The 27,317-nt window shown below is 37.8% G+C and overlaps 1 protein-coding gene across 10 annotated transcripts in view; it reads right to left on the bottom strand.

Moving 5' to 3' along the window:
• Window positions 1-27,317, bottom strand: part of FRMPD4 (FERM and PDZ domain containing 4) — a 915,426-nt gene that overhangs the window by 379,738 nt on the left and 508,371 nt on the right. For 2 of the 10 annotated variants that reach the window (XM_074391530.1, XM_074391526.1), the window contains exon 2: window positions 8,414-23,028. The exons of 6 other annotated variants lie outside the window; for them this stretch is intronic. In XM_074391530.1, the coding sequence (XP_074247631.1) occupies window positions 8,414-8,607 (194 nt within the window). In that variant the 5' untranslated portion in view covers window positions 8,608-23,028. The remainder of the gene's footprint in view (window positions 1-8,413; window positions 23,029-27,317) is intronic. 2 more of the 10 variants (XM_074391533.1, XM_074391529.1) reach the window with 1 other exon arrangement.

Here is a 27,317-nt window from a genome sequence, read left to right as displayed (position 1 = left end):
CATACACACCACAGCAATGGAATAAACAGTGACTCAAAGGTAGGGTGTCTGAGTTGTTTAATGTGCCAAACAACAGCAATGATACATACCTGCACCTGTATTTGGTTGGCACTGTAACTTGTGGAATGCTATGTACCCATCAAAGTTCTGGCAGTATGGGCCATAGAAATGAAGTATGGCTGGCCTAGTCTCTGATGGTGGCTTAGGGGGATTTTATTCACTCCTTATTTGGGTACCACTTCTCTCTCTTCCCTTTTCTTTCACTGCTTCTGAGAATTTTCTGACACCCCTCTCCTTATCATGTCACCTAGTAGCTGAGCTCTTGGGACTTATATAGTCTGAGACATGGCCACTCCTAAATTCCATGCCCTGTGAACCCCTGACTGTCCCAGGACTCGAAGAGAGATGCAAACATGTAGCTAATAGTTGACATATAGCCCTTGGAAAAGTATCATTAATGAGGCAAGTACTTTCAAAGAGTAAAATATTCTGCTAGTAATGTAATTTAGAATTGTTAGTTACTTTTAGGTAGGGTAAAGAAAGTTTCTAGATGACAGACTTTCCCTCTTAATATTTTCAGAGACCTAAAGAAGATTAACAATGCCTATAGAAGCTAGAGAAAAAAAAGGACATATTTCTACAACCTACTGATTTAATGGAGTCCCCTTTGCTGCCTGTAATGGGTTGAATCTTAGATTGTATGGCTGGGCCTTAAATCCAATAAGAAAAAGAGGAGAAGATATAGTAGACAGAAGGAAACACACAGGAGAGCACGTGAAGACAGAGGTAGAGATTGGAGTGATGCTTCCATAAGCCAAGAAATGCCTGGAGCTACTAGAAGTTGGATAGAGGCAAGGAAAGATGCTTCCCTAGAGCCTTCAGAAGGAGCATAGTCCTGCAAACACCTTGGTTTAGGATGTCTGACCTCCAGAGCTGTGAGAGAACACCTTTCTGTTGTGTTAAGCCTTCCAGTTTATTACAGAAGCCCTAATATACTCTGAAATAAGTATTCAAATATATATTCAAAGACCAAAAGACACAAATAATAATGCAAAAATGTGTCATTTTCTAAAAATATTTGAAAATCACTGGGTTCAAACTGCATCTAGCAAGTGGCATCTAGCTTGTTCCCTGTGATCAGAAAAGGCTAACCAACCAAATCTTAGGGAAGGGAAAGACAGGACTGGCATTTCCAGTGAAGCCCAGTGGCTCATCCACCTGCTCTTTTGCATTAAGGCAAGTGTTCTCCTGTGTTTTCTAAATTATCACAGAGAGGTGATGTCAAGTTGAGCATAGAACCTTTCCACAGTTGGCAAACCCATTATTCCCCTTGACAATTTTATTGCTTATGCAGTCCTACAGAGGTTTCCTGAATGTTCCAACTGAAATTTCATTGTCTGGCTATTTGTAAAAGTCATCTCTTAACCAATATGGAAGTATTCTTCAAAATGTACCTTGCATGTTAGATTCAAAAAAGAGTAATTTCAGGATTGCCCAGTCTGACATGGTTCAAGAAATAACCAGTTTGCATTATTTTGTAAGATAAGGCCATTAAACTCAACAATTACACTGCACTGACTTTTTTTTTTTTTTTTCCTGAGAAATTTCATCTTCTGTAATGACTGAGATGACAAAGCAAGCATACAATTGGGTGACTTCTGTGATCATTTTCCAAAGTCTCAGAGCTTCCTTTAGGTCTGCAGGGTTTGAAATACTTGTTTTTTTCTTTTCATGGCTTGAGATTTTTAGGGAAAAAAAAAAAAGCCATAGAATGCAAGAAACTACAGATGTCTGAGTTTCTCCCAAGTGACTAGAAAATAAACAGACAGTAAAGCAGGAGCATAACTCTCAGAACACTACATTATTTGAACACCAAATAATTCTTAAATATACTCATTTCTTGAAATAGTTTCTCAAAGATTTGGTCACCATATCTATGGAGGAACATGTAGCATGGACAGAGAGTTTGGCAAGCAATTAGTTTTTAACTAGAAAGGAAATAGCAGAATTATCAGAGCATGATGAGATTTTAGTACGTGTTAAGTTTGTAGGAAGATAAAAAGGAATTGTATCAGTTGGCCTGCATGACTACTCTTAACTTCTCAGAATATTGTTAACCAATAGTGACTCAGACTTGTTCATAATTGGAACTTGAGTAAAAAGGAGATGATACAGCAATCTTTTTTTTTTTTTTCATCTTTTCCCCCCTACATGTTCGTTGTGATATAAAAAATAAAGCTGAAAACATCAGGCTTGCCAATGTGCATATATGGATGGCTGCCCTCCACTAAGGCATCCCCACATGTTCCCAACAAATTACGTATTTTCAAGCTCAACTTACTAAGTGGGCAAAAATGTTTTAATTATCAGAGTTTGTTCTCAATGCCTCCTAATCCCAACCTGATTCAGGATAGAATCACATGAACTCATTCACACTGAGACATACATGGCTTGTATCATTTAATTGGGTCCATATCTAAAACACTGAATTCCTTTCATGGTCAAGAGCTACATGAACCACTATGTTTGCCACATTCGACTTAATAAGCCTGCCAGGGAAATAAACATAAAAACGAAAGCAAACCTTAGACAATCAAAGAATGCTATTAAAAACAGAAAAGTAACATTAAGTCCAAACTTAAAATCTCAGAAGGGGCAGCCCCATCAGGCATGATTGATAGGCTCAATCAAGTTCCAGGGATGGCCTTACATGTCCATTGTGGTCATCGCCAAATGAAACAGAGATTTTGAGGTCACCCATGAGACACTGAGGTCCCCAACCTTGTCCCGTAATAGATGAACTAAAACCAACTGTGTAAGTATGAGAAAGCAAAGAAGAAAATGGCTCCCTACCTCGAAGCCCTGCTTTCTAACGGAATGATGGCACTTTGTGTTTGTGGCCGGGTTCAGTGGCTCACGCCTGTAATCCTAGCACTTTGGGAGGCAGAGTTGGGAAGATTATGAGGTCAGGAATTTGAGACCAGCTTGACCAACATAGTTAAACCCTGTCTCTACTAAAAATACAAAAATTAGCCAGGCATGGTGGCGCATGTCTGTAATCTCAGCTACTCAGGAGGCTGAGGCAGGAGAATCACTTGAACCTGGGAGACGGAAGTTGCAGTGAGCTGAGATCATGCCACTGCACTCCAGCCTGGGCAACAGAGCGAGGCTTTGTGTCAAAAAAAAAAAAAAAAAAAAAAAAAAAGGAACGATGGCACTTCGTTAAGGACACAGCAATGGTTCTTTGAAAACAAACAATATGGCAAAGATAAGAGTACATGAACTTGACAAGATTTCTTATTTTTAATTAGATTAAGTTGAGATTAATCTAGAAAACATTAATTTTATGTATGTTTCTGTACTCCAGCCCCACATAATATGCTAAATATCCTTAAGTTTATGAGAAAAGAGAAAATAGTTAAATGGGGAATATGCTCTGGATTTCCATCAGTTAGTTCATTCTATTCATCTGTTTTTATAGCTTCTTGAATTTAATAAATCCAAGGTCAAAAATCAACTCTGGGCTATAAATAGACCTACAAGCAATGACATTTGCAGCATAATGGAAACAGATATTGCATTCTCTCCATCTAGCATTGACGATAGCTTCCAGCATTCTGTACCCTTGTTTAAATATAAAAAAAAGACAATGCTTCCCTTCAGGGCAAACTTTGCAGCATATTTTACACTGTTGTTGCAGTTATAAAAGTAATGTCTATTTGGAAAGCCAGTAAAAAATCATTAGGAGTGACACACTGAGTGAGGCATAAATCAAATGATAAGGAACTCAGCAAGGGATAGCTTCATTCTGAACACTTGTAGTAAAGGCTCCCTCATTTGCTCTTACAGATATGCAGCACTGAATTTTTGAAGCCATCCCTTTTCAGCTTAGGGAACTAGAATTGAATTCTCTTTCTCTGGGTTTCACAATTGTTTTGTCTTTAAATTGAAATCATGGTAACTAATGACTTTTCTCAGAGGCTTCCAGGGACCAAACTGTAAAATTACTTACTGAAGGAAGGGATTTAAAATGGGAGGGTAAAAAACACCTTAAGAACTGAGATTTTGGGGGGTCGTTATACAGAATTGTAAAGTACAAGTAAATAGCAAGTCACAAAGCTGGCAATATAGGAGGCTTTACTGTGCAATGCTGCAGTTTGGAGACATGAAGCCACCAACATGAAAACTACCATATTTCCTCTATCACCAAATAGCACAGAACAATATAACACATAAGATAGTCACTGCTCCAAATACATAAACCCTTTAACTTGAGCATCCAAGAGCCGCGGACAAGGATTTACAAGTCATTTGCCCCAGACAGGAGACATATCTGCTGGCCTTGGGATCTCAACTTATTCCTTGTCTACACGTAGGAGGGGTGGGGACAGAGACAGAAATGAGAAGTTGTGTGTATACTACATAATCTGGGAAAGCAGTAGAAAGTTAAAAATAATTATCATAGCAGCATTATTCCTAATAGCCAAAAAGTGGAAACAACGCACATGCTCATAAACTGGAGAACTGATCAACAAATTGTGGGATATCCGTCTAAGGAAATACAATTCAGCAGAAAAAGGAATGAGGTGCAGATACCTCTTATTGCATGGATGAACCTTGAAAACATTATGCTAAATGAAAAAAAGGCAATCTCAAAAGAGCATATCTTGTATGATTTCATCTAAACAAAATGTTCAGAGAGGCACATCTATAGAGGCAGAAAGTAGAGTAGTGGTTACCAGGGAATAGAGATGGGAGCAGGAATGAACTCAAAATGAGCAAAAGGGATCTTGATCTGATTATGATGATGCTTGCACAACTCGGCAAATTTACTAAAAAATCATTGATTTATATATTTAAAATGAGTACACGGTATATAAATTATACCTTAATAAAATTTTTAAAATAATCAAGGAGCAAAGCCCCAAAGGCACAAAGCAGGCTAAATGTGCCTTACACGTGGCCTGTGGGGTTCAGGTTGCTCACATCTTGTTTTCATTCTATGCTCGCAATTCAGAGAAACGGAAAGACGAGAGTAAATTGACAGGACGTGTAGTCACCCAGGAAGCTGTACGAACTACAGTTTCATTAGGCTTGCTGTGGCCAATGACGGATTCTATTCAATGCCAGGTCCTGTTTTCCTGGATGTGGGTAAACTGAATTCCCATCTGATTTGCACACAGTTAGGGTTCAGATTACAGAGGCTAAAGATTATGTTCTAGTTATACACTTATCTGCAAGATGAGGATACTAGTACCTACCTCATAGAGTTCTGAGGATTACATGAGTTACTAAATACAGCATTCTTAGCATGGCCTGGTACAGAGACCATATCCAATATACGTTACTTGTCCCTTCTTTTGCCCTTTGAATATGGTTAAGGAATTTAAATCTTTAGTAGCTAATTTAGTAGTACGGTTAAGAATTTAAATGAAAATGTTAATAATTTGTGCCAATGACATATACTATTCTAAGTCTATTCCTAGAAAAGGTTATCTACTTATTCACTTTATAACAGTGGAATTCCTTAGTATTATTCAAATAACTTTTTTAATTAGAGAAAAAGCAAAATGTAAAATTCAATAACTGTTTTGTATATGGTACACTATTAAATTGAATAGTAATGAATAACTCTGTATTAATTCAGTTATGATGTGTCAGAACTTTTTGGTTAAATGAGTGACGGTTTAGAATGAATAGTTTAAGTTTTAGAGAAGTTTTAGGTTCATGGCAAATTTGACCACAAATTACAGACTTTCCACAACCCCCCATCCCAACACATGTGTACACACACACTGGTATAGCCTCTCCCACCAATAACATCAGGCATCAGAGTAATACATTTGTTACAATCGATGAATGAACACTGATGCATTATTATCAACCAATGTTCAAGTATTACCATAGGGGTCATTCTTTATGTTGAACGTTCTATGGGTTTTGACAAATTTATGATGACATATATCTACCTTTGTAGTGTTATACAAAATAGTTTCACTGCCCTAAACATTTTTTTGTGCTCCTCCTCTTCATCCCTCCCTGTCCCCAAACCCTGGCAGCCATTGATCTTTTTGCTTTTTCTATAGTGTTGCCTTTTCCAGAATGTCACATAGTTGGACCCATACAGTATGCAGCTTTTTCAGATTGGCTTCTTTCACCTTAGTTATATGCATTTACGTTTTCTCCATGTATTTTTGTGGCTAAGAATGATTTTTTAAATGTATTTAATAATGTTTCTTTACAATGAGGTTATTTATGAAATTAAGTCTTTAAAGATATTAAAATTTTGTGTATTTTCAAAGATAAATAAATCACAATGAAGAATTCAATATTGACTTACAGATGTGTTTAACTCTATGATGTATTGAGACCTAAAGAGACAGTTTAACTCGGTGTTTTATCTCACTAGAGCTGGCTATGGAGACCATCACAACTTCATCTGGACATAAATGACTGCCTGGCCATGATGTGAAAGAACAAGAATGTGGCTATAGCCTCAGAAGCAGTCACATAAACCTACCTTTCAACAACAGGTGGAAGGCACTTAAATCATTAGAAAGTTAATTTGTCAAAAGTTAAATACAATGCACGTGTCATTTATTGGGATGAGATTAGATGCCGCCAACATCAATACCTCAAGTATGAAATAACCAATGCTTCCAAGGAAAGATTTTAAAATAAGGATAGCCAGAAGTGGAGAAATGAATGTTGGGTAAAAGAAGTATCTTTCCCCTAGAGCTTTCTGGAAGAATATTATTAGAGTTGAAATAAGCCTTATAGATAATTTCAAAACAATCATTTCAACACATGTATATGCTTGGAAGTAAGGCTAAAAGGGAAGAGTAGTGATCAGGGGGAAGAATATCCTTAAAACCTACTATCTATAGAGTACCTTTTGTCTTGGGTAGCCATGTCAGAAGCTACTGAGATGATGGAAGTGTTCTACGTTGGTGCTGTTCAATATAGTAGCCATGAGCAAACTGTGGCTACGCTTTTTTAAAATAGTACAATGGCATTTATGTAATTAAAGGAACATGTTCACATGAAATGTAGATTTTACAAGGTTACATGTATTTTTAGAAAACAGCTTTACTGAGCTGTAATTAAAAAATCATAAAGTTTACCTTTTTAAAGTATATAACTGAATGGTTTTTGTTATAGTCACATGTGCTCACATGACAAAAGGAGATTGCTCCCTGGGGCCCCTTTTAATCAGGGCAGTAATCCCATCACAAGGGCTCCACCCTTATAACGTAGTTATCTCCTAATGGTCCACCTCCTAATACCATCGCTTCAGGATTAGGATTCCACATAGGAATTGGAGAGACACAAACATTCAGTCCATCCCAAGTACGTAGCTCATACTCAAATGTAAAATGACTCTGATGCCAAGAATCTTTCCCCAGTGCCACCTTTATTTTTTCAATAGTGGCTTTGGTTTTGCTATTGAAGAAAATAAAAATATCTCACCCCAGAATTTATTTCTTTGACATATTTTGAGATGGCTGTTCAGAGAGCCAGCAGGCAGAAGCAGGCCTGCAACGCTGGCTTTTGTAGGATATATTTCTCTGTAGAAGAAATCTCACTGATGCAGCCAGGCCTTCTCTGAGACCCTTCTTGGTCCAAATCTAGGGAAGATGAACAGTCTGACACCTTAAAGGTCTGAAAAAACATTCACCATCTATTTTCTCTAAGGGCTGCTACCTATGAGGTTTCGTCTACACAGTAAGACCCTCTTTGCGAGCCGGGCCTCTTCCGTCCTCCCATAACCTGTTTTTCCAAGATCCAAGTCCGCAGTCTTTCTGTAACCTCAAGATGGTATATATGCTTCTGTACCTCAGGGCAGAGTAGGGTAATCACTTTGAGGTTCCTTCCCACGTGGGCATTAATCAATCTGTATATTCCTTCTCCTTTTGTGAGTCAATTTCCAGTGAATCTTTAAAGGGTGAAGGAGAAGGTCCTTCCTTGGCCTCTACACTGCCTGATACATTAGGAGCAAAGAACTAATACGAAAGTTGCAAATTCCTCCCTCACAGAGAGAAACTAAAACCTCATTCCAAAGGAAAACTGGAGAGGAAGAGCCATATAATTCACCTACCCACACTAATCTGGAAAATCTCTCATTTTGGAGGAAGAAAATTCACTCATTTATGCCACTTTCCCCAGGCACCTAATATAATAACATTGGTCATTCACTACACTTTTATTAAAATGTTGCAGTCACTTTGAGAACCACAGAACAAGGAAGTGCTCGCAGGCATATTTAAAGTCATATCTTGCTGGGCACGGTGGCTCACACCTATAATTCCAGCATTTTGGGAGGCTGAGGAGGGTAGATCACCTAAGGTTGGGAGTTTGAGACCAGCCTGACCAACATGGAGAAACGCCATCTCTACTAAAAATACAAAATTACCCGGCATGGTGGTGTAGGCCTGTAATCCCAGCTACCCAGCAGGTGAGGCAGGGGAATCGCTTGAATCTGGGAGGCGGAGGTTGCAGCGAGCCAAGATGTACCATTGCACTCCAGCCTGGGCAACAAGAGCAGAAACTCCGTCTCAAACAAAACAAAACAAAAAATTCATATTTTGGCTGGGCAGAGTGGCTCATACCTGAAATTCCAGCATTTTGGGGGGCCAAGGCAGGAGGATTGCTTGAGCCCAGGAGTTCAAGAACAGCCTGGGCAACATGGTGTAACCCTATCTCTACAAAAAGTAGAAAATATTAGCCAGGCATAGTAGTGTATGCCGGTAGTCCCACCTCCTCAGGAAGCTGAAGTGGGAAGATCACTTGAGCCCAGGAGGTCAAGTCTGCAGTGAGCTATGATAATGTCACTGCACTCTAGCCTGGGCAACAGAGTGAGACCCTATCTCAAAAATAAAGGTAGTATCTCACTTGTACTGCAAATATTCATATAAACCTCAATGCAGAAAGCATACCTATAATGTGTAAAGTAGATACTAAAATACCAGGAAGGAAAAAACATTCCATTGCCTCTCCCTTAGAGGAAAAATGCCATGCTATCCATACTATAAGTTTTCCAAATGGCTTTTTCATTCGTGCAGATGAAATCAAGGAAAAACCAAACTTAGAAGCCTATCATATGTAGAAATTTCACACAGTAAAGTGAGATTCGATAATATTCTCCCTAAACATCTTTAATAGCCCTAGGATTTTTTTTTTTTTTTTTTTTTTTTTTGAGACAGAGTCTTGCCAGGCTGGAGTGCAGTGGTGCAATCTCGGCTCACTGCAACCTCCACCTCCTGGGTTCAAGCAATTCTCGGGCCTCAGCCTCCCGAGTAGCTGAGACTACAGGTGCGTGCTGCCATGCCCACCTAATTTTGTCTTTTAGTAGAGACGGGGTTTCACCATGTTGGCCAGGATAGTCTTGATCTCTTGACCTCGTGATCCGCCCGCCTTGGCCAACCAAAGTGCTGAGATTACAGGTGTGAGCCACCATGCCCGGCTGAATAGCACTACATTTTAATCCCTGTTCCTTCAGTGGAGAAAAGAAAGGCAATGACATCTTATTCTGTCACTTGACGTTAGTGGAAAGATTTTATAGTTCTACATAGCATTATTTCACCTCCTTTAATGTGCTCTTCAACAGAATGATTTATATCAATGATTATACAGCTACTTGAAAAAAAATAATCACAGTGAACTAAATTTTCAAAGGCCTATACTGTCAGGAGCAGCGTCTTACTTGTGTCTAAAAAGTTAGGAAAGCTTTTCATTAAGCAGCAAAGGAATGACGTCTTGACCTGAATCTAAAGCTCAAGTTTAACTCTACAGTGTCCAATGTTGGAAAATGTTTGTGCAGAATTGAATAAAATGGGTGAAAAAAGTGAAATCATGAAAATGAATCCAGTTTTGTTCAGGCTTTTGTATAGCCAATTCTTTAATAAGTGTCAAGATTTGTAGGTTGCCCCTGAGGTTTGCTGAGTTCGGGGCATAGTATGGCACTGATATTGTATCAAGCTGCAAGCTAATCTCCCACTTCTGAGCATGAGTGGCCATTCCCATACTCTCTGAAACCATGGCAGGCAGGTATTCTAGCTCAGGTATTCTTAATATTTTTGCTTCACAGAAAATGACTGATATTCACATGGGAATACACTGGTTTTTTTGGAAGCCTTTTCAGACAACATGGCATGAATGAGATGAACTTGGGTTAGACAAAATTATTTCCCAACAGATAACATACTAGGCAGGTGAATATTTAATATTGGGAATACTAGTAAATTTGTACTAGGTTAAGTTTCAAGTGGGTTTGAGATAGAAAATCTTTTATACATTTTAGTAGGTCATTATTAGCAAAAGCGAAGTGTCCCGGCTTTATTACTTTCTAGAAATATGATCCTGGAAAGTTTCTTTAACTCCTCTGAGGCTCACTTCCATCTTGTGAAAAGGATAATACAGTAGTAGTGTCTTTCTCCTAGGAGTGTCATGAATGTTTAAGGAAATCCTGTTGAGACTTGTGCCTAGGGCAAAATGAGCACTCAGTGAACAGCGGCCACTATTCTCATTAATCAAAACACACTTCACAACTAATTGTAGTGTTCTGTCACAAAGAACTGTTAAGCTATACAATTTCTAAATTCACTTTCATAGACAAATAAACAAATGAACACAATCAGATGTCAGACATCAGAAGCCATGTACTTATCCAGGTTTTCTGGAACCTGAAGTTTAAACAATTTTGAGTGAGACCGCTTTAAGAGCATGAACAGAAATTATGAATGCAAAATTACATTAGATACAGGGTATTATAAAAGGTCTTTGCAAGTGAAACGCTCTGAAGCTTAAGGGTGGATAATTCAGGATAAATTTGTCCCTGCACAACTTTCTGATGAGCAACCCGAGTATTTTGAGCTTCAGCTAATGAGTCCAGTGTGACGAGTTTCTAGCCCTCCACAAGGCAGAAGTCACTCTTTTGGGAAGTATGTTTAGTGGGTGGGCAATATGGATTGCTAATGGGTGTGTTCAATGGTGAGCTAAGATGGGCCAATCCATGCAGAGAAAATGTTTTGAGTGATAGAATATAGCCTCTAGAATCAGCTCGAGCTGTTCTTCTAAAAGCTGTTCTGTGGACTTGTACTGGTCAATGACAGACACAACCAGTGAGAACATTCCTTTGAGATACATTTCTGCCTGTACTGGTGGGTCCAGATAGGCTCAGAATCTTCCCTGTGAGTCAGTGCAGAGAGGCACATGCCTAGGAAAGGACCCTGTTTCGGGTCCTGAAAGCCAGCCAACCCAGGCTCTCTTCCTGGCCCTGCAGGGAGCCTCAGGCTTACGAGCTGTTATTGACAGGCTTTTCCCAGTCTGGTCAGAATATTCTATGCTAGGTTTACAGAATCAGTATATACATATTCATTCCAATTTGAATTATGAATGTAATAACAATGGAAACACCAGAACAAAAAGAATACCCAGGCTCCATTTCCTGGGTTTATGTTGAACTAGATAACAACAGCAACAAAGACAAATTAACACAGGCATGTCAAAAAGTAATGAAGATCCATGTAATATGTTAAAAAGAAAACTGTATGTTGTCATTTTTCAGCATTTATATTTTTGATATGTATGTATGTATAAACATTTGCAGGTCAACAGAAGTTGCCACATTGTTCTCTTTGGGAAAGGATTATCTCTTTTTCTTCATTTATCCTCTCTACTTTTGCTACTAAAATGTTCCTTCTTTGGAAATGCAACTGAAAACCGCAATAGGATGCCTCCTTTACTCATCAGAATGGATACAATGAAAAACATACATTAACTAAAAGTAAATCATTCCTATCAATAGTTTATGATGAAAACGATTAAAAAGACAGGCACAAAGTGAGTTAACATTTCATAATCTGTAGAGTTACTAAAAGCAGTGTTGAACATTGATTTTTAAGTTCATAATCCCACATATTTCTTTGATATTAACATTGGATTGAATTGAAGTCAATGAAATATCAAGCAAAACACATGAATTCAAACGTTTTGACTGGTCACACATAGAAAATTTATAATGTTTAAAGTTTAAAGTTTGCTTCTAATATTTAGAAGCAAAACTCAGCAGGTTTACAAATTTTATAATCTTTTTAAAAAATGATTTTCCTTGGCCAGGCATGGTGGCTCATGTCTGTAATCCCAGCACTTTGGGAGGCTGGGCTGGGTAGAACACAAGATCAAGAGATTGAGACCATCCTGGCCAACATGATGAAACCCCGTCTCTACTAAAAATAGAAAAATTAGCTGGGCGTGGTCTCACACACCTATAGTCTCAGCTACTCAGGAGGCTGAGGCAGGAGAATCACTTGAACCCAGGAGGCGGAGTTTGCAGTGAGCCGAGATCACACTACTGCATTCCAGCCTAGTGAGAGAGTGAGACTCCGTCTTAAAAAAAAAAAAAAGGTTTTCATTTAAAGTCAAGCAATTTGTTAAAAAAGATTTATAGATGTTTATATTAGAGGCTCCTATTAAAAATTTAAAGACATTAAATTTTTTTTAAAGGACAAGATACATAATGGTAAGTGTTGAGGAGAGGTGGAAATGCAATTGGAATTCTCACACACTACTGTAAGAGAATGAATCGGTGGTGCCAACACTTGGGAAAACTGGAAATCAATACTAAAACTGAGCCCATAAAAAATACCTTTCATCCCAACAATTACACTCCTAGATATGTACCCAACACAAACACACAGACATATTTACCAAATGGCATATTATAGGATGTTCACCTCAGCACAATTTGTAATAGGTCATCACTGGAAATGACTCAAATGTCTATCGACAATTTAATGACTAGATAATTTGTGGTATATTCATTCAGTAGAATTCTACAACACTGAGAATAAATGAACTACACCTAAGTACCATCACATTGATGAAACTCACAAACACAGTGTTGACTGAAAGAAACTAAATATAAAAGAATACATGTTATATGATTCCATTAAAGTTTGAAAAAGGTAACACTAATCCGTGATGTTTGAAGTCAAGATACACATCAGTCCTGGCTGGGTACTGGTGCCAAGGAGGCATGACAGGCTTCAGGTGAGCTAGTAAAGCTACGTATCTTGTTCTGAGATATAATTGCAAGCAAGTGTGTGTTTACTTTATGAAAATATCCTTGAGTTGCTTACTATGACTTGCCCATTTTTCTGTATGTTACACCTTAATAAAAAGTTTACTTTAAAATGTTCCCTATTTTTTGAAATGGATGGAGTTCGTACCTAGGTTGACCCTCAATTGAAAGAAAAATGTCCAATACTGAAATCACCACGTCTGTGAACTGTTTATCTACAGGCTGCTGAGGAACTCAAGCATAAAGAACCAAGTCACATATTCCTCTGTTTTTAAGGGGAGAGGGCCTATGCCAATGGGGCAATGAAGTAAGTTACCAGAAACGGTGGCTTTAGAAATGGAGGCAAGATCTACAAATTTTGTAGAACTCTCCATTATGCAATGCTTTCTAGAAAGAACTGTAGCATAAGCACATTATAGGCAAGCACATCTTCTCCAAATGTTTTCTTATTTCTTGCCACCCTTTACTTTGCAGACATCTTGCTCTGTCATTTTGTATCTTCTTTCAAGGGTTTAATTAATCGATTTTAAGACACTCATTCTAAAGCCACTTTTCATGAATCTTTTTCTACTCTGAGATTCTCCTTGCTCACCTCCAGTTTTCATTTCCTGTCTCTTGACCTGTCTTTAACTTATTACAAAGTTAATTTGAAATGTCTAACCTGTTTCAACATTCAGTTCATATCAGGGTAGTTTTAATCAAAAACATTTTGAAAATTTAATTAAATATGAGACAGTTTATCTCAGCCCACTGTTGTAGTTCCAAAACAACTTTCCTTTTCAATAAAGATGAGGTCACAATGACTGAAGCAGATGTTAGACCCCTATGAACAATTCTCACAAATGAATCTGATACTTTATCTTCTGAAATCTGGTCAAGAAAACAGGCCAGAAGTTTTTCACTTAAGACCAATACAACCATAAAGGAAATATAAAATTTGAAAATTAGAAAAAAGTGCTCTTTCATGTTTTTTTAAATATGAAAATTAAAAGGCCTGTAGTATAAAAAAATAACAGGAAAATCAAATCCTACAGGATAAAGGGAATAAGGAATCAAAGGAAAATGTTTATCCCTCCGTCTTGTTCCATACTTAAATCATACAGTTATATAATCTGCTTTCTTTGTGTTTTGCTGCTGATAATTTGGATATATCATAGTAATTTTTTGTTCTTCTAGTAGTTACCTTTATTAGTGTATTATATGTTCAAACGTCTGTTTCATCTGTTACTAAGTTTAGACAGGGTCTATTAACAATCAACTCTAAGAGAAATCAATGCACATAGATTCCTCTTAACTCCCCGTCCTGCTCCACTGTCAATTTCGATTTGCTATATTATGTCTTACGTTCCTCACTGGTTATCTTTGAATTTTTCATCCCTGCATTTATGATATAATTTAAGCCTCTATTGCTTCATATATTCATTGTAGGCAGTATCTTTTTACTCCTGACTATAAAATATGAGGAAATCCACATCCCTAAATGTCTCCCATATCCTCTCCTGCCATGAAATTTTGTTAATTATGTTATATAAATTATTGAATTATTAATGACCCATTAGGAAGACGTACAATATTTGCATTCTCTTCTGTAATCCTACTTCACACAATTGGTTAGACCTTTGATTAAACTGGACATAATACTCATTTCAGCTTCTATATTAATTTCTTGTTAAAGAGATCTCAGAATCAAGGTTTTTGTTTCAAGAGACCTCATAAATGTCATATTCAGTTACATGCTCAAAAATATCTTTTTTTTGCCTTTCTACTGAATGGAAATTTGGCTGACCATAAGTCTCGGCTTTTGCTGCTCTCTTCCCGCAACATCATAGCTGTTAGGCTACTCAAGACTAGGCTTAGAATCCTATGGAGGACTCTAGAGGGAGCCATACTAACCAAACCCCTCCCTCCCCAGGTGACTTGTTTTTTATCACATTGGGACTTAGAGGATTCTGTATCCTCCTCACCATTTTCAGTGGAAATAGAAGGCCTGCCTATGGTTTCTGGGGAAGATTTGTGCATGTTTGTGAAGATTTCATGTTTGAAAAACTGTTTCTTTCCCTTCGACTGAGATAAACTTCTGCATAGCTGAGACTGCCACCCACTACTTCCCTCCACACAGCCCCTCTACCAGCCAGCCCAGCCTGATGAAAACACTGAATGTCTGAGTGATCCCTCCTTCAACCTTATCTCACCATGACTCTCTAGCGGGGACAGAGACACCCATACCTGAAGCCTACTCTTTCAGGACCACTTGCTGGGCCTCTCCTATCTGCCTCCCTCTTTTATGGAGATCTCCCTTTTCTTCTAGCCCACTGTGTTTAGGCTAAATATCATTGTGACAATTCCATATTGAGGTTGGTAGCTTTGGGTATTAGTTTGACAAACTTTTATAGCTTGCTTCCTTGGTTTCATTAAAGATGGAGTTTTTGTTTTGCATTTTTTGGTTGCTGTTTCCCATTGCTTTATGAGGGGAACATCATAACTCCAATATCTTTAAGCAAATTTCTCCATTATTCCATTTACAGAAGTGTTGGATGCCAGAAAGTGAGACTAGCCTTAGCCTATAGACTATGGTCAAAGCATGTTTTTTAAATGCCTTTTTTTTTTCCCCTAGGTATTCTGGACAGTGAAGCCTTACTCAAGGTCCACGTTTGTTTGTTTTTTTTTTTTTCTGGAAGCATTTCCTTCAGCATATGCTTATTGGAAAGAAGTGGACCCAGGACAAGTGTCTTCGGTTCTCATTGCAAGTGATAAGAAATTACCTGAGTCCTCCCATACACTTTACCTTTGGCCACTTGAAATTCCCAGGGATCCCCCATTTCTTCTCTCTTCTAGTATGAGAAATGAAATCACAAAGCAGCCTTATTCTCTGCCTCCATCTCACTCATAGAAATATGATAGACAGTGAATGCTTCTCTGAAAGTTTCCTTTACTTATGACCTAAGTAAGCTCAGAGGTTGAATTCAGTGGATGGAGAATGCCGAATATCTAAACAGGGTCATCAGCTGATTGCAACAAAAGCTTCATCAGTGGAAAATCTACAATTTCATTTCCAACCTTTTATTGTTGTTAAAATAAGTTGCTGACCACTCAGTGTAAGGGTTTGCAACTGTTATTAAATGATGATGTTGAAATAATTTATGTTATCAGCCATCATGAATTTAATCTAGTGAAATCTATCCTTTATACTTTGAGAGTTCTTGATAAACAACTGTTCATAAATTAGATTTCCTCAGCAGGAAAAAATAAGTTCAATATACAGATATCAAATATATATTTACATATAAAATACTGCTTCAAATGAAAATTGATGGTATTATTTTAAATTACATCATTCTGCTTGGATAAATTTGTGATAATAATAAAATATATTATAAAATATCAGTACATATATAATAATACAACATTTATAAAAACTGAAAATAAAAAATAAAACTAAGTACATTTCACTGTAATATTTAAAAATAATGACTTCCACTGTGATGGACAATTTAAATGAACTGATACTATCTTAGATGACAGACTAAAATTCAATATCGTGACATTTCTATGAAATAGAGTGAGTAAAAATTTTACTATTATTTGCTATTGGTTAATATTTCTTCTGAAAAATATCACCTATGCTTTCATGTGTATAATTAAACTAATTGTGTGGTGAAAATTTTATATCAATATTATAAGGTACTTTTAAAAATTCAAGGTCAGGCATTGTGGCTCATCCCTATAATCCCAGACATTTGGGAGACCAAGGCAGGGGAGTCATTTCAAGCCAGGAGTTTGATACCTGTCTGGGCAACATAGTGAGACCCCTACTAAAAAAAACATTAGCCCAGCATGGTGGTATGCACCTGTAGACCTAGCTACTCAAGAGACTGAAGCAGAAGGCTCACCTGAGCTCAGGAGTTTAAGGCTGCAGTGAGCTACGATCGATCATGCCACTACACTTCAGCCTGGGTGACAGAGCAAGATCCTGTCTCAAAAAAATTAAAATAAAATAAGAATTCCAGATATTATAAGATGATAAACAGTGCCAGAATTTTTATAACAAATGGCCATGGAAAAGATTAAATATATAAAATATTAATGACATATTGTAGAAAGAATATCAAATTTATCTAGCCTGCATTCCCGTGCCCAAATCGAAAGAAAGGAGCTTTTTCCTTCAATCACATTACATAATTAAACACAATATTCCCAACCAGGCTGAATCACCATATTATCACAACCACCCCCAATTAAGCACAAGAAAAGAGAATTATACAACCATTTTTGTGGCAATGAAAAATATTACTCATGTTAACTACTTGTCTCAGAAGAGTGGATAATAGATTCCACATAATTTCATATCCTATTTGTAAATGCCAATTCTACTGGTATGAATTAGTAAAAAGGTCTTTTAAGATTTAAGATGACTTTTTAAGAGAAGGGGATATTACATTATCTTTGGAAATAATGAAAACATCCATTTGAATCAGTAAAAATTGTAATTGGTACCCTCCCTCAACAAATAAAGGGGCAAATCAAGAAGGTGACTGGAGAATAAGAAAGTATGCTCCATTTTTGGCAAATCTTGTCAGCAGACTGCAAATTATTTGTAAGGAGTGCTAAAAGCAGTGGCATATGTACAGAAGGTAGGCTGGAAAAAATGGGAGGGAATATACTTACATCATTATTAATAATCTACACAGTGGTTCTCTGGAGTAGGTATTATTTTGCCAATGTTACATATATGGCAATCTAAGCAAACAAATTATATGAGTTTGCCAAGGTTTCAGCAGGAATGATTGAGAGAGTTTAAACTTCAGCCCAGAACTCTCTCTAAGCCCGCTATGCTCAGAGCCTTGTCTATGATATATTCCACAATTCCCCAAAATAACAATTTCAGATTGGGTTCTCCCTTCCTCTCCTTTATTTACATAATCCCAATGCAACCTATTTTTTTTTTTTCCTGCAAAACACTATCATCCCAAGAAACACTTTCCACTTATTCCCTAGTGAATCATAAGGCTATTTCATTCATGATTTCCTATTAACCATCAGCTTGCCAACCCAACAACATACCGTATCTTATCTTTGCTCACTAGTTTTTCTACAACTAGCTTCAAAATGTGGGGTAGTTTAAGTCAAATACACTAGTCTTCATTGAGCATTTACCCTTCCAATATACTTTTAAAAATTTAGAGATTTAAAAATTCTCATACGAAAGGTATTTCAAAGGCAAAATCACACCTCAAAGCTTGAGTATTTCTCTTAAGCTTTACTGTTTGTAAATAGGCTTTATTTTGTTTTTCCTTATAGATTTCTTATTTATAAAGTAGCTAAACCAATGGTTTTTTTTTGTTTGGTTTTGTTTTGTTTTTGAGAGAGTCTCACTCTGTCGGCGAGGTTGGAGTGCAGTGGCACAATCTCAGCTCACTGCAACCTGTGTCTCATGGGCTCAAGCAATTCTCTTGCCTTAGCCTCCCGAGTAGCTGGGATTACAGGGATGTGACACCATGCCTGGCTAATTTTTGCATTTTTACTAGAGATAGGGTTTCACCATGTTGGCCAGGCTGGTCTCAAACTCCTGACCTCAGATAGTCCACCCGCCTTGGCCTCCCAAAGTGCTGGGATTACAGGTGTGAGCCACTGCACCCAGCCTTAACCAACGTTTTTTATGAATTCAAAGGATAAGTTATTATTGGGCTCTTTGTCAAATTCCTAAGCCTTAAGAACACCATATATTGTTGTATTTTAAAGAGCTAGAGAGATTAATAATGTTTTATGAGATGTGAATAGATTTAGAGTTCAATAAAGTACAGAATTAGCAGGATTGAACTATATTGGCTCAATTAGTGACAAATCAGATTTGCTACAGTCCCTCCCAATCTCCCAGTATCCACAAATCATGTGTTCATATCACAAAATGTAGGCTGATCCAGCAGGGAATTGGCAGTGGGTAATAAAAATCAGAAACATGAGCAATTGCAAAGATTCTCCAATTCTCAAAGCGTTCACCATCATTAGCCCTGGTTGACAGTTCTATCCATGTTTCTCTGGATAGGAGCCCAGTACCACCTGGGCTATTGAGAAAGTTAATCAGCCTTTCTGAATTTGCTAGAAAAAGGGTTGGAGGTGCAATTGCTAGAAGAAAAGGATGTGTCTTCTTAAACTGATGCCAAAATAGATTTGAAGGGCAAGCTCACACACGTCCATAACCACACTATAAGCCCTCACCCATCTCTCTCACAATCACACATTACAGGAGAAGAGGGACTGCCTCCTTTTACACAGTCCGTCCACCTACCCATCCATCCACTCATCCATCTATCTATCCATCTATCCATCCACCCATCTACTAATTCATCCATCTGTCTATCTGCCCATCCATCCATCCATCCATCCATCCATCCATCCATCCATTCTTCATCTGTCTGTTCATTCATCCATTCATTCATGCATCCATCTGTCCATCCATTATCCAACTACCCCTTGAATGCCCAACTGGGATGAGACCTGGAATTTCATGTACTCATTTTTTACCAGGTTTAACTTTTATCTTTGAACAAACAAAAACCTTGAAGTAAGTTTGATTACTATTATTTTCCTGCTTTGTGTATGCTTAGAGAGGGGGGCAAGGACAGGTAAAGGAGAATTTTAGAGTTAGATTTGTCTCCCCTCCCCACTATGGTGGATCTAGGGAGATCTCCGTACACTTGGATTTAGCACTTTCCATCCATTGAAGGCTGCAAAAACAACAATGAAAAGCCAGAAACAGACTCCAAAGAAAGTCAACACAACTCATCGGGAAAGGTCAGTGAAATTACATAAAAAGATAAATGCTCTTTGGTTAGGACTCTGCTGTATATGATTTATTAAATGGGGCTCAGTACTATTTCAATAATTAGCATTATAAAATCAATATTTTCCTGACAGGGTCAAAGCATTAAAATTCATCCTCTCTGACTTTCTAATGCTGGTAAATAATAAATAAAATGGGTTTGTTTTGACAAGAACTGCAAATGGGGATGCAAGTGGGGAGACAGAGAAGAGGTCCATCTAACGTGATATCAAAAGATTTTTAAAAGTGGGGGAGGGTCTGCTGGCTGAGAGAAAGAAGAGGAGAGAAGAAATGGAATTTAAGCAGTACTGGAGGGAGTGGGATTTGGAAAACAGAAAGTTTAATGATTATTAGGGGAAAGTTTTGCAGTAAGATATGATAACCCCCATATCTCACACACATACATGCACATCGAATGATATCAAGACCTTCAGCAAAGACCTACATTGATTTTGCAAGGCTTCCTGGGGTTGTGTTTGTGTGTTTTGTCTTTATTTTTTGAATGGTGCAGCCTACTGAGGTGAGCCTTAGGCAAAAGCAGGCAGTCTAGATAGACACCAGTGATGTGCACTAAGGGACTTGAGAGTGAAAAACAAAACAGGTACTAACAGAAGCCAATTCAAAGCCCATTTGGGGCAACTGCTCTTCCAAACAACTTTAGTTGCACAGTACCTTTTCCAATTCCAAATTTAATTAAGGGAATGCATACATTAATAAAACACCAAATAACAGCTTCATGATTTCTCTGGCAACATATGATACTGCTTATAAAAGAAAATGATGACTTAGGAACATAAATACAAAAGGGAAAACCTACTTTCAAGTTTTGTACATGAACTTAGTAACTATGAGGCTACTGTTGAGGTCATGCTGCTGTACTGATTTTCTCCCAAGCAACAGCAAATGTGGAAACCAATAAATAAGCGTCAGCAGCACTCACAACCTCAAGCTCATGATAAATTGTATGCAAGTAAAAAACGCTGATGTGAGAAAAGGGGTCAGCGACAGTTTCACATATTAAAAAAATACATTAACTATCAAATAATGAATATAGATAAATGGAATATGCTCCTGGTAATCTGATCAATCCTGACCTGTTCTCAGGAAGAGGTGAGTGGTTTTTCATCAGCTCTCTTCTCTTCATTTCTCTTCCCTTCTAGACATCCCTCTTAGTAATTTCAACTCTCACATCCCTGGAGGTGACTCCTAAGTACATTTATAGCCCTGACCTCTTTCTTGAGTTCCAGACCCAGATTTCTAACTGACCTGCTGGGCCCAGTCAGATGGATGGCCTGCTGACGCCTCCCTGTCAGGCCAAAATAGAATTCATTCACCTGGGCTTTGCTGCATTTCCTCTCTTTGTGAATTAGAAAATCAAAGCACAGAGGCGAACCCACCAGTCCAAGACGACTCAGTAACCAGTCATGGACAGGGTCAGAATTTGAACTCTGAGTTCCTACTTCGAAATCCCATCCCTACCTCATTCATCTTTCTCCTTTTCACTGCTACCAGCCTGCCATCAATTGACTCTCTCTCCAGTGGAGTGACACATGGACCTCAGCCCGTCTCTTCTCCACAAGTCACTTGTCTTTCTTTTCCTTCCTTTCTCATTCATGGGTCCTCACTCGTGGTTCTTGAACTCTCATTACATCATTTCATTTCTAAGTGATAAGGCATCATCACAGTTATACTTACGGCCTTGGGAACCAGGCTTCCTCATTTGAATCCCAGCTCTACCTCTTACTGGCTATGTGATTCTGGGCAAGTTAATCTCTCTGTATACTTGGTTTTCCTAATCTGTGAAATGGGAATGGTGACACACCACCTCATGATGAGGAATAAATGAACTGATGTGTGTAAAGTGGACACATGGCTAGTGAGACATCAAGATCTGCTAAATGAATTATGAATTAATTTTCTCAGTTTGGTCTTTGCGGCTCTCTATAAAGTGACCCTTAATTCCTTTAACCCCATTATGTCATACATATGGCTTTCCTACCAGGTTGATCTGACACTGTTCCACAAACATTTTCTTTCTACTTTCCTGCCTCTGTCATTTTTCCAAATATTCCCTTAGTTTGGGATGGCCTTCCCAGTGTTAGCTTGTCATTCATAACCAAGCTCTAATGTCCTCTTCTCAGCTACAGTTTACCACACCCACCCATGACCCCATCAAGGGCACTGGTTCCAGATCATGCTCTCTGTATTTGAATTTCCTGTTCTTTTACTAATAGTTATTACCCTGGGAAAGTCACTTAACCTCTTTGTGCCTCAATTTCTTAATGGGGACTAAAATAGCACCTTTTTCATAGGGTCTTGATTGCCAAATTATGTAAGCTAGGTGTAGAGAACTTTGAACATCACCTGGCTCAGAGAAACATTCAGTAAGTACTAGCAATTGCTTACAGAAATATACCTATTTGCTTTCTGATATGTCTCCCTCTTTTAGATTATGGAACCCTAGAGACAAATGTTATTTTATTCCCTTTACAGTGTCTTATATTGTAGCTAGCTCCAAGTAAGCATCACCAAAAACAAAATGTTTGTTGAATGAATAAACATCAGTCAACCCATCTGCCTTAGTAGTTAGAGTATAGCAAATATATGGCTCAGGTTCACAAATCTGATCTCTTCTACTGAACATCAATTCTAAAAGATATAGGAGATTTGGCAAAATCCAGAGGCAGAAATCAGTATTTCGGCAATGAATTTCTTTCTTTCTATCTAGCGTTTTTCTCCTACAGAATTAGGCAGAAAGCAATTCTCTCAGAGCTTCTAGTTCTGATTAACTAAGGTGATCCTGAGCTTTTTGAATTTTAATTTCAAGAGCCACTAAAATATCCGAAAAGGGACATTTTTTAAAAGCTCCTTGAATCACAGGTTGCTCATACACTTTGTTGGGAGACACAGAATAATACAGAACTTTGTGGAAGAGTCATAACAATAGTCAACCAGCAAAAATCAAATGTAATCGAGTATTAAGAGCTCAAGCTTTAGAGTCAGAGTTCAAATCTTGGATCTGTCACTTACCAGCTGTGTGACCTCATGCCACTGAACTGCTCTGTGCCTCAGTTTCCTTAACTGTAAGTGGGGACACTAATGCCTGTCTCATAAAACAGCAGAGTGCCTGAAAAATAACAAACACTCAGTAAATGGTGTATGTTAATAACAATAACAACGGCAACAATAACAATAGTTTGGGAAAACAAATTTGATCTTTCCTTTAGTGTCAGTAATCAAGATGCAAAAGCCCTCATGAATTAGCAATCACAATTTGAGTTCTAATAGAATCAGTAACTTATCCATGAAGAAAAAAAACAAATGGTTCAAGATAGGGCAATATTTCATTAAGCTTTTTTCCTACGCATCATTGCTTTCTGATCAATGTTTTTGATACATTTCCTAAAATGACACAATTCTGAAATATTACTGCATGCCTTGAAGGTAAAGGTGAATGCTATGAGAGAAAAGTTTTTTGAAGAATGGTCCCAGCTCCAGAACTGAAGGCTAAAATAACTTGAAACATTATAGCCTCAAACTCAGTCATTTTAGACATTTTAAAAACTGACTTGAAAACGAAAAGAAAACAAACAGAAACTTACTAAACTGAGCTGAGAACTGGAGCCTGAAGTTTATAAATAAAGTGAAGTTTGTAATTTTCCTGAAATTAAGGATGAATCAAGTAAAGAGATTCCCAGTCCTCACGCCAGGATGCTAACAGTAGTAAGTACTTAACAGTTCAACTGACATGACTGGGATACCTGAGTGTAGTCAAGGGGAGACAAAAAACTGAAAAGTCACCTCATTGAAACAGCTCATTTAGGTAGACCATTGGTTACACAGGTGAACATTTGTAAAATGTGAAGCAACTAACAAAGGTGAGGAAAGTTTGGAGTCCATTGAAAAGTCAATGTTGATGTCAAAATCAAAACCCTAAAACATAAAATAACCTAAAATAAAGGTCTACAGACTACATAAAAATAATTTTTAAACTATAAAATGTGAGCATTTTGAGGAGAGAAATTGTACAGACCTTGCCTTACTAAGGTAGGGGACACTGGCCAACCTAACACAGAGACAACTTGTCACATGTACTTCTCAGCTAAGATCTCAAGGTTCTCAGAGATCCTTCAGAACTGTAATAGTTCTCTTTGATAACCCTAGTTGGCCTACTAAAGGAAAATCTGCCTACTTTGACCTCATTCCCATCAGTTTCCCCCAAAATGTGCATCAACATTCACTGTTCGCAGGCTGGTTTTTCTTTCTCTCCTCTGTCATATAAAGTTAGTTTTTGCCTTCTTTATTCTTTGATAATACTTCATAGACCATTTTACTCATAAGTAAACATGCATGCAAATGATTAAACATATCTGAAAAATGCTGAGTATTGAAATGTTGTATTCACCTCCACTGGAAAAACTGACATTTATGCAGTGGTTATTAACTTTTATGATACCGTCAACACTGTATTGGTGTAACACGGTTGTAATGAGCCTAAGCAATACTTGGCAATCTGAGAACCCAGTTCTTGAGTGCCACTGATGGGAAGCCTGTTGAAGATGGCACAGAAGTATTGTGAAACTGCAATCTATCAAGAAGAACAATTCTCAGGAGAGGATGGAATTAACTTTTAGAATGCGTAGAGGGAAAATCCCATTTCCCATTGAGTGGTATGATTGCTATCCAAATTTGTTTATTAAGAAATATCATTGGCCTGGATGCGGTGGCTCACACCCGTAATGCCAGCACTTTGGGAGGCCGAGGCAGGCGGATTACAAGGTCAGGAGTTCCAGACTAGCCTGGCCAATATGGTGAAACTCCGTCTCTACTAAAAGTACAAAAATTATCTGGGTGTGGTGGCGCATGCCTGCAGTCCCAGCTACTTGGGAGGCTGACACAGAAGAATCACTTGAACCCAGGAGGCAGAGGTTTCAGTGAGCCAAGATCACACCACTAAACTCCAGCCTGAGCAAGAGAGGGAGACTGCGTCTCAAAGAAAAGAAAAAAAAACATTCAACTTTTCCAATGATGCTGTGGTACGTAAGCATGAAGTTGGTCAGGCTATGCTTGATCTCTTATTTCATACTTTCCCAGGAATGCTGAAAGAATGAAATATGCCTGAAATTAAAGAACTTAAAAATTGTGTACCTGAACATGGACAGTGGTTTGACATAGGTTAGCCAGGACTAATGAGAACGTCACCAGTGAGGTTAAAGATGTAAAGGGCAAAGAATACACGATGATGTAAAACCTCAAGGTATGAAGGCAAGAACAAAGGAACAAACAAACAAAAACAAATTTCATGTAGTTAAACTATGGTACATACACAGAAACCTAGTATCTATAAATGATCATATGCATCCTGTCCTAATATGAGAAAAATGCCTTGGAACATTCAAAAAAACATGATTTGGGGTTCAATAAATTAGTCTATATTGAAACCATGTTGAATTAAAAAATTCCTTAAAAGTGACCCTCTCTAAAATAAGACTAAACTAAAATGTTCTGCTCCCAGATGGATGTTCAGCCTGGATTGTAGCGCTTAATTCTTTACTGACAATCTCTCCACCTCCAAGCTCCTTCCCTCCTGCTGCCCTTTTCCTAAAATGCTTTAACCCAAACTGAAAAACTCTTTGACGCTTAAGGATCTTTCCACATGTTCTGTTCTCAGGCCAAAATTTCCTTTCCTCTACACACTAACTGGTGAATTCCCACTTATCCTTCAAGATCCAACATAGAACATAGGCAAGGTGGGCTCTGGAGTGAAGTGGACTGAGATAGAAATCCTGGCTCTATCCGTTTAGACATTTGCCCTGGTACAAGTTGCTTCACTTCTGGAAACCTCTGTTTCCTTATTTATTAAAAAAATAATAATGATGCTATTGATGGTTGTTGTAAAACTTAAATACTGCACCAAAGCTTGGCCAAAGCTCCTCTAGGTAGTACATATTCCACAGCTGTGTCTTCCCTTCTAATGGCTTAACTTGGGCAACATTAGGCAACCATCCCTAAATTTCTAAAATATTTTATATCCACTTAAGTACCTATCAATTTGTACTTTTAAAATCATGTCTGTATCCCCCAATAGTGTGTAAATTGTTTCAGACAAGAGCCTGTTTAGTCTACATTTGTATTTGCATTACACCAACCACACTGATTGGCACATAGGTGCTCAATCAATGCCTACAATGGCTGTGCCATCAGTTTTTACTGAATGAAGGAATGGTGGAATGATTATTTTCAGTGTATAAATCATAGGGGGGAAATTCAGAAGATGTGATAAGTGTCCTTTCAAGCGGCTTTTCATCTCCCTTTTTTTTTTTTTTTTTTTTTTTGCAGGACTATGTACTGTCTAGGACACAGATCTACGACTAGGCAAACCTCTGCACATGAGCGCTGTTATGGCCTGAATGTGTCCCTCCAAAACTCATGTTGAAATCTAATCCCCATTGTGTGATATTAAGAGGTGTCGCCTTTGGAAAGTGATTAAGTCATCAGGGTCCTCCCTCCCAAATGGGATTAGCATCCTAATAAAAGAGGTTGAAGGAAGCTCCCTTCACTGTCTATCATGTGAAGACACAGTGTTCCCCACTTCCACCATGTGAGTGTGCAACAAGAAGGCACTATCTTTGAAGCAGAATAAGTCCTCACCAGACATCCAGTCTGTTGGCATTTTAATCTTGACTTCTCAGTCTTCAGAACTGTAAGCAACACATTGCTGTTGTTTGTAAGTTAAGGTAATTTGTTATAGCAGCTTAAATGGACTGAGACCAGTATACATGCCCTTTTCTCTTTGCTTCTAAGTCAAATCAAACTAAATGTAGAATGAAATATTATTTCGTGAAGCTAGAATGTAACATCAGAAACTAACGTAAAACAATCTAACCATATAAAAAACTATTTTCACCTATTGCCTGTTTTCTAATGGTCAATCTTCCTCGAGGTTCATTCTGTGAAGCCACAGTTGACCTCACAACCCATCCTAAGTGGAATAGAGAGTATAAATCATTGCTGGAAAGCACCTTGGCAGTCATTAAGCTCAAAGGCATATTTGGTTATTAGACTACCTAATAAGGAAAAAAAAAAGCCCCTGGCCATTTCCTTATCTTACTTGATCTAGACAGTTGATAAAAAATATTTCCTCAGTCTCATATTCCAAACAAATTTTATAAACTAGACACTTAAAATATTACACAGTATAGTCCTGAAATATGTGTGCATTCTTTATAAATCCTAAATGTAGTTTCCTAATCAGGTACATGTGATTTCTCTCTGGATCCTCAATTAACAGCTCTACTTAGCCCACTATTCCTGAACAATGACAGTAATGATATCTCTTCACTTAATTTTTGCAATTAAAAAATATTGAGCTAATAAATATACAGAAAAGTCTCTTAATGAACATTTGGCTACAAA

Source organism: Saimiri boliviensis, chromosome X, assembly GCF_048565385.1.
Source record: "Saimiri boliviensis isolate mSaiBol1 chromosome X, mSaiBol1.pri, whole genome shotgun sequence".
Lineage (NCBI taxonomy): Eukaryota > Metazoa > Chordata > Mammalia > Primates > Cebidae > Saimiri > Saimiri boliviensis.
This window is presented reverse-complemented; position numbering and strand designations above follow the sequence as displayed.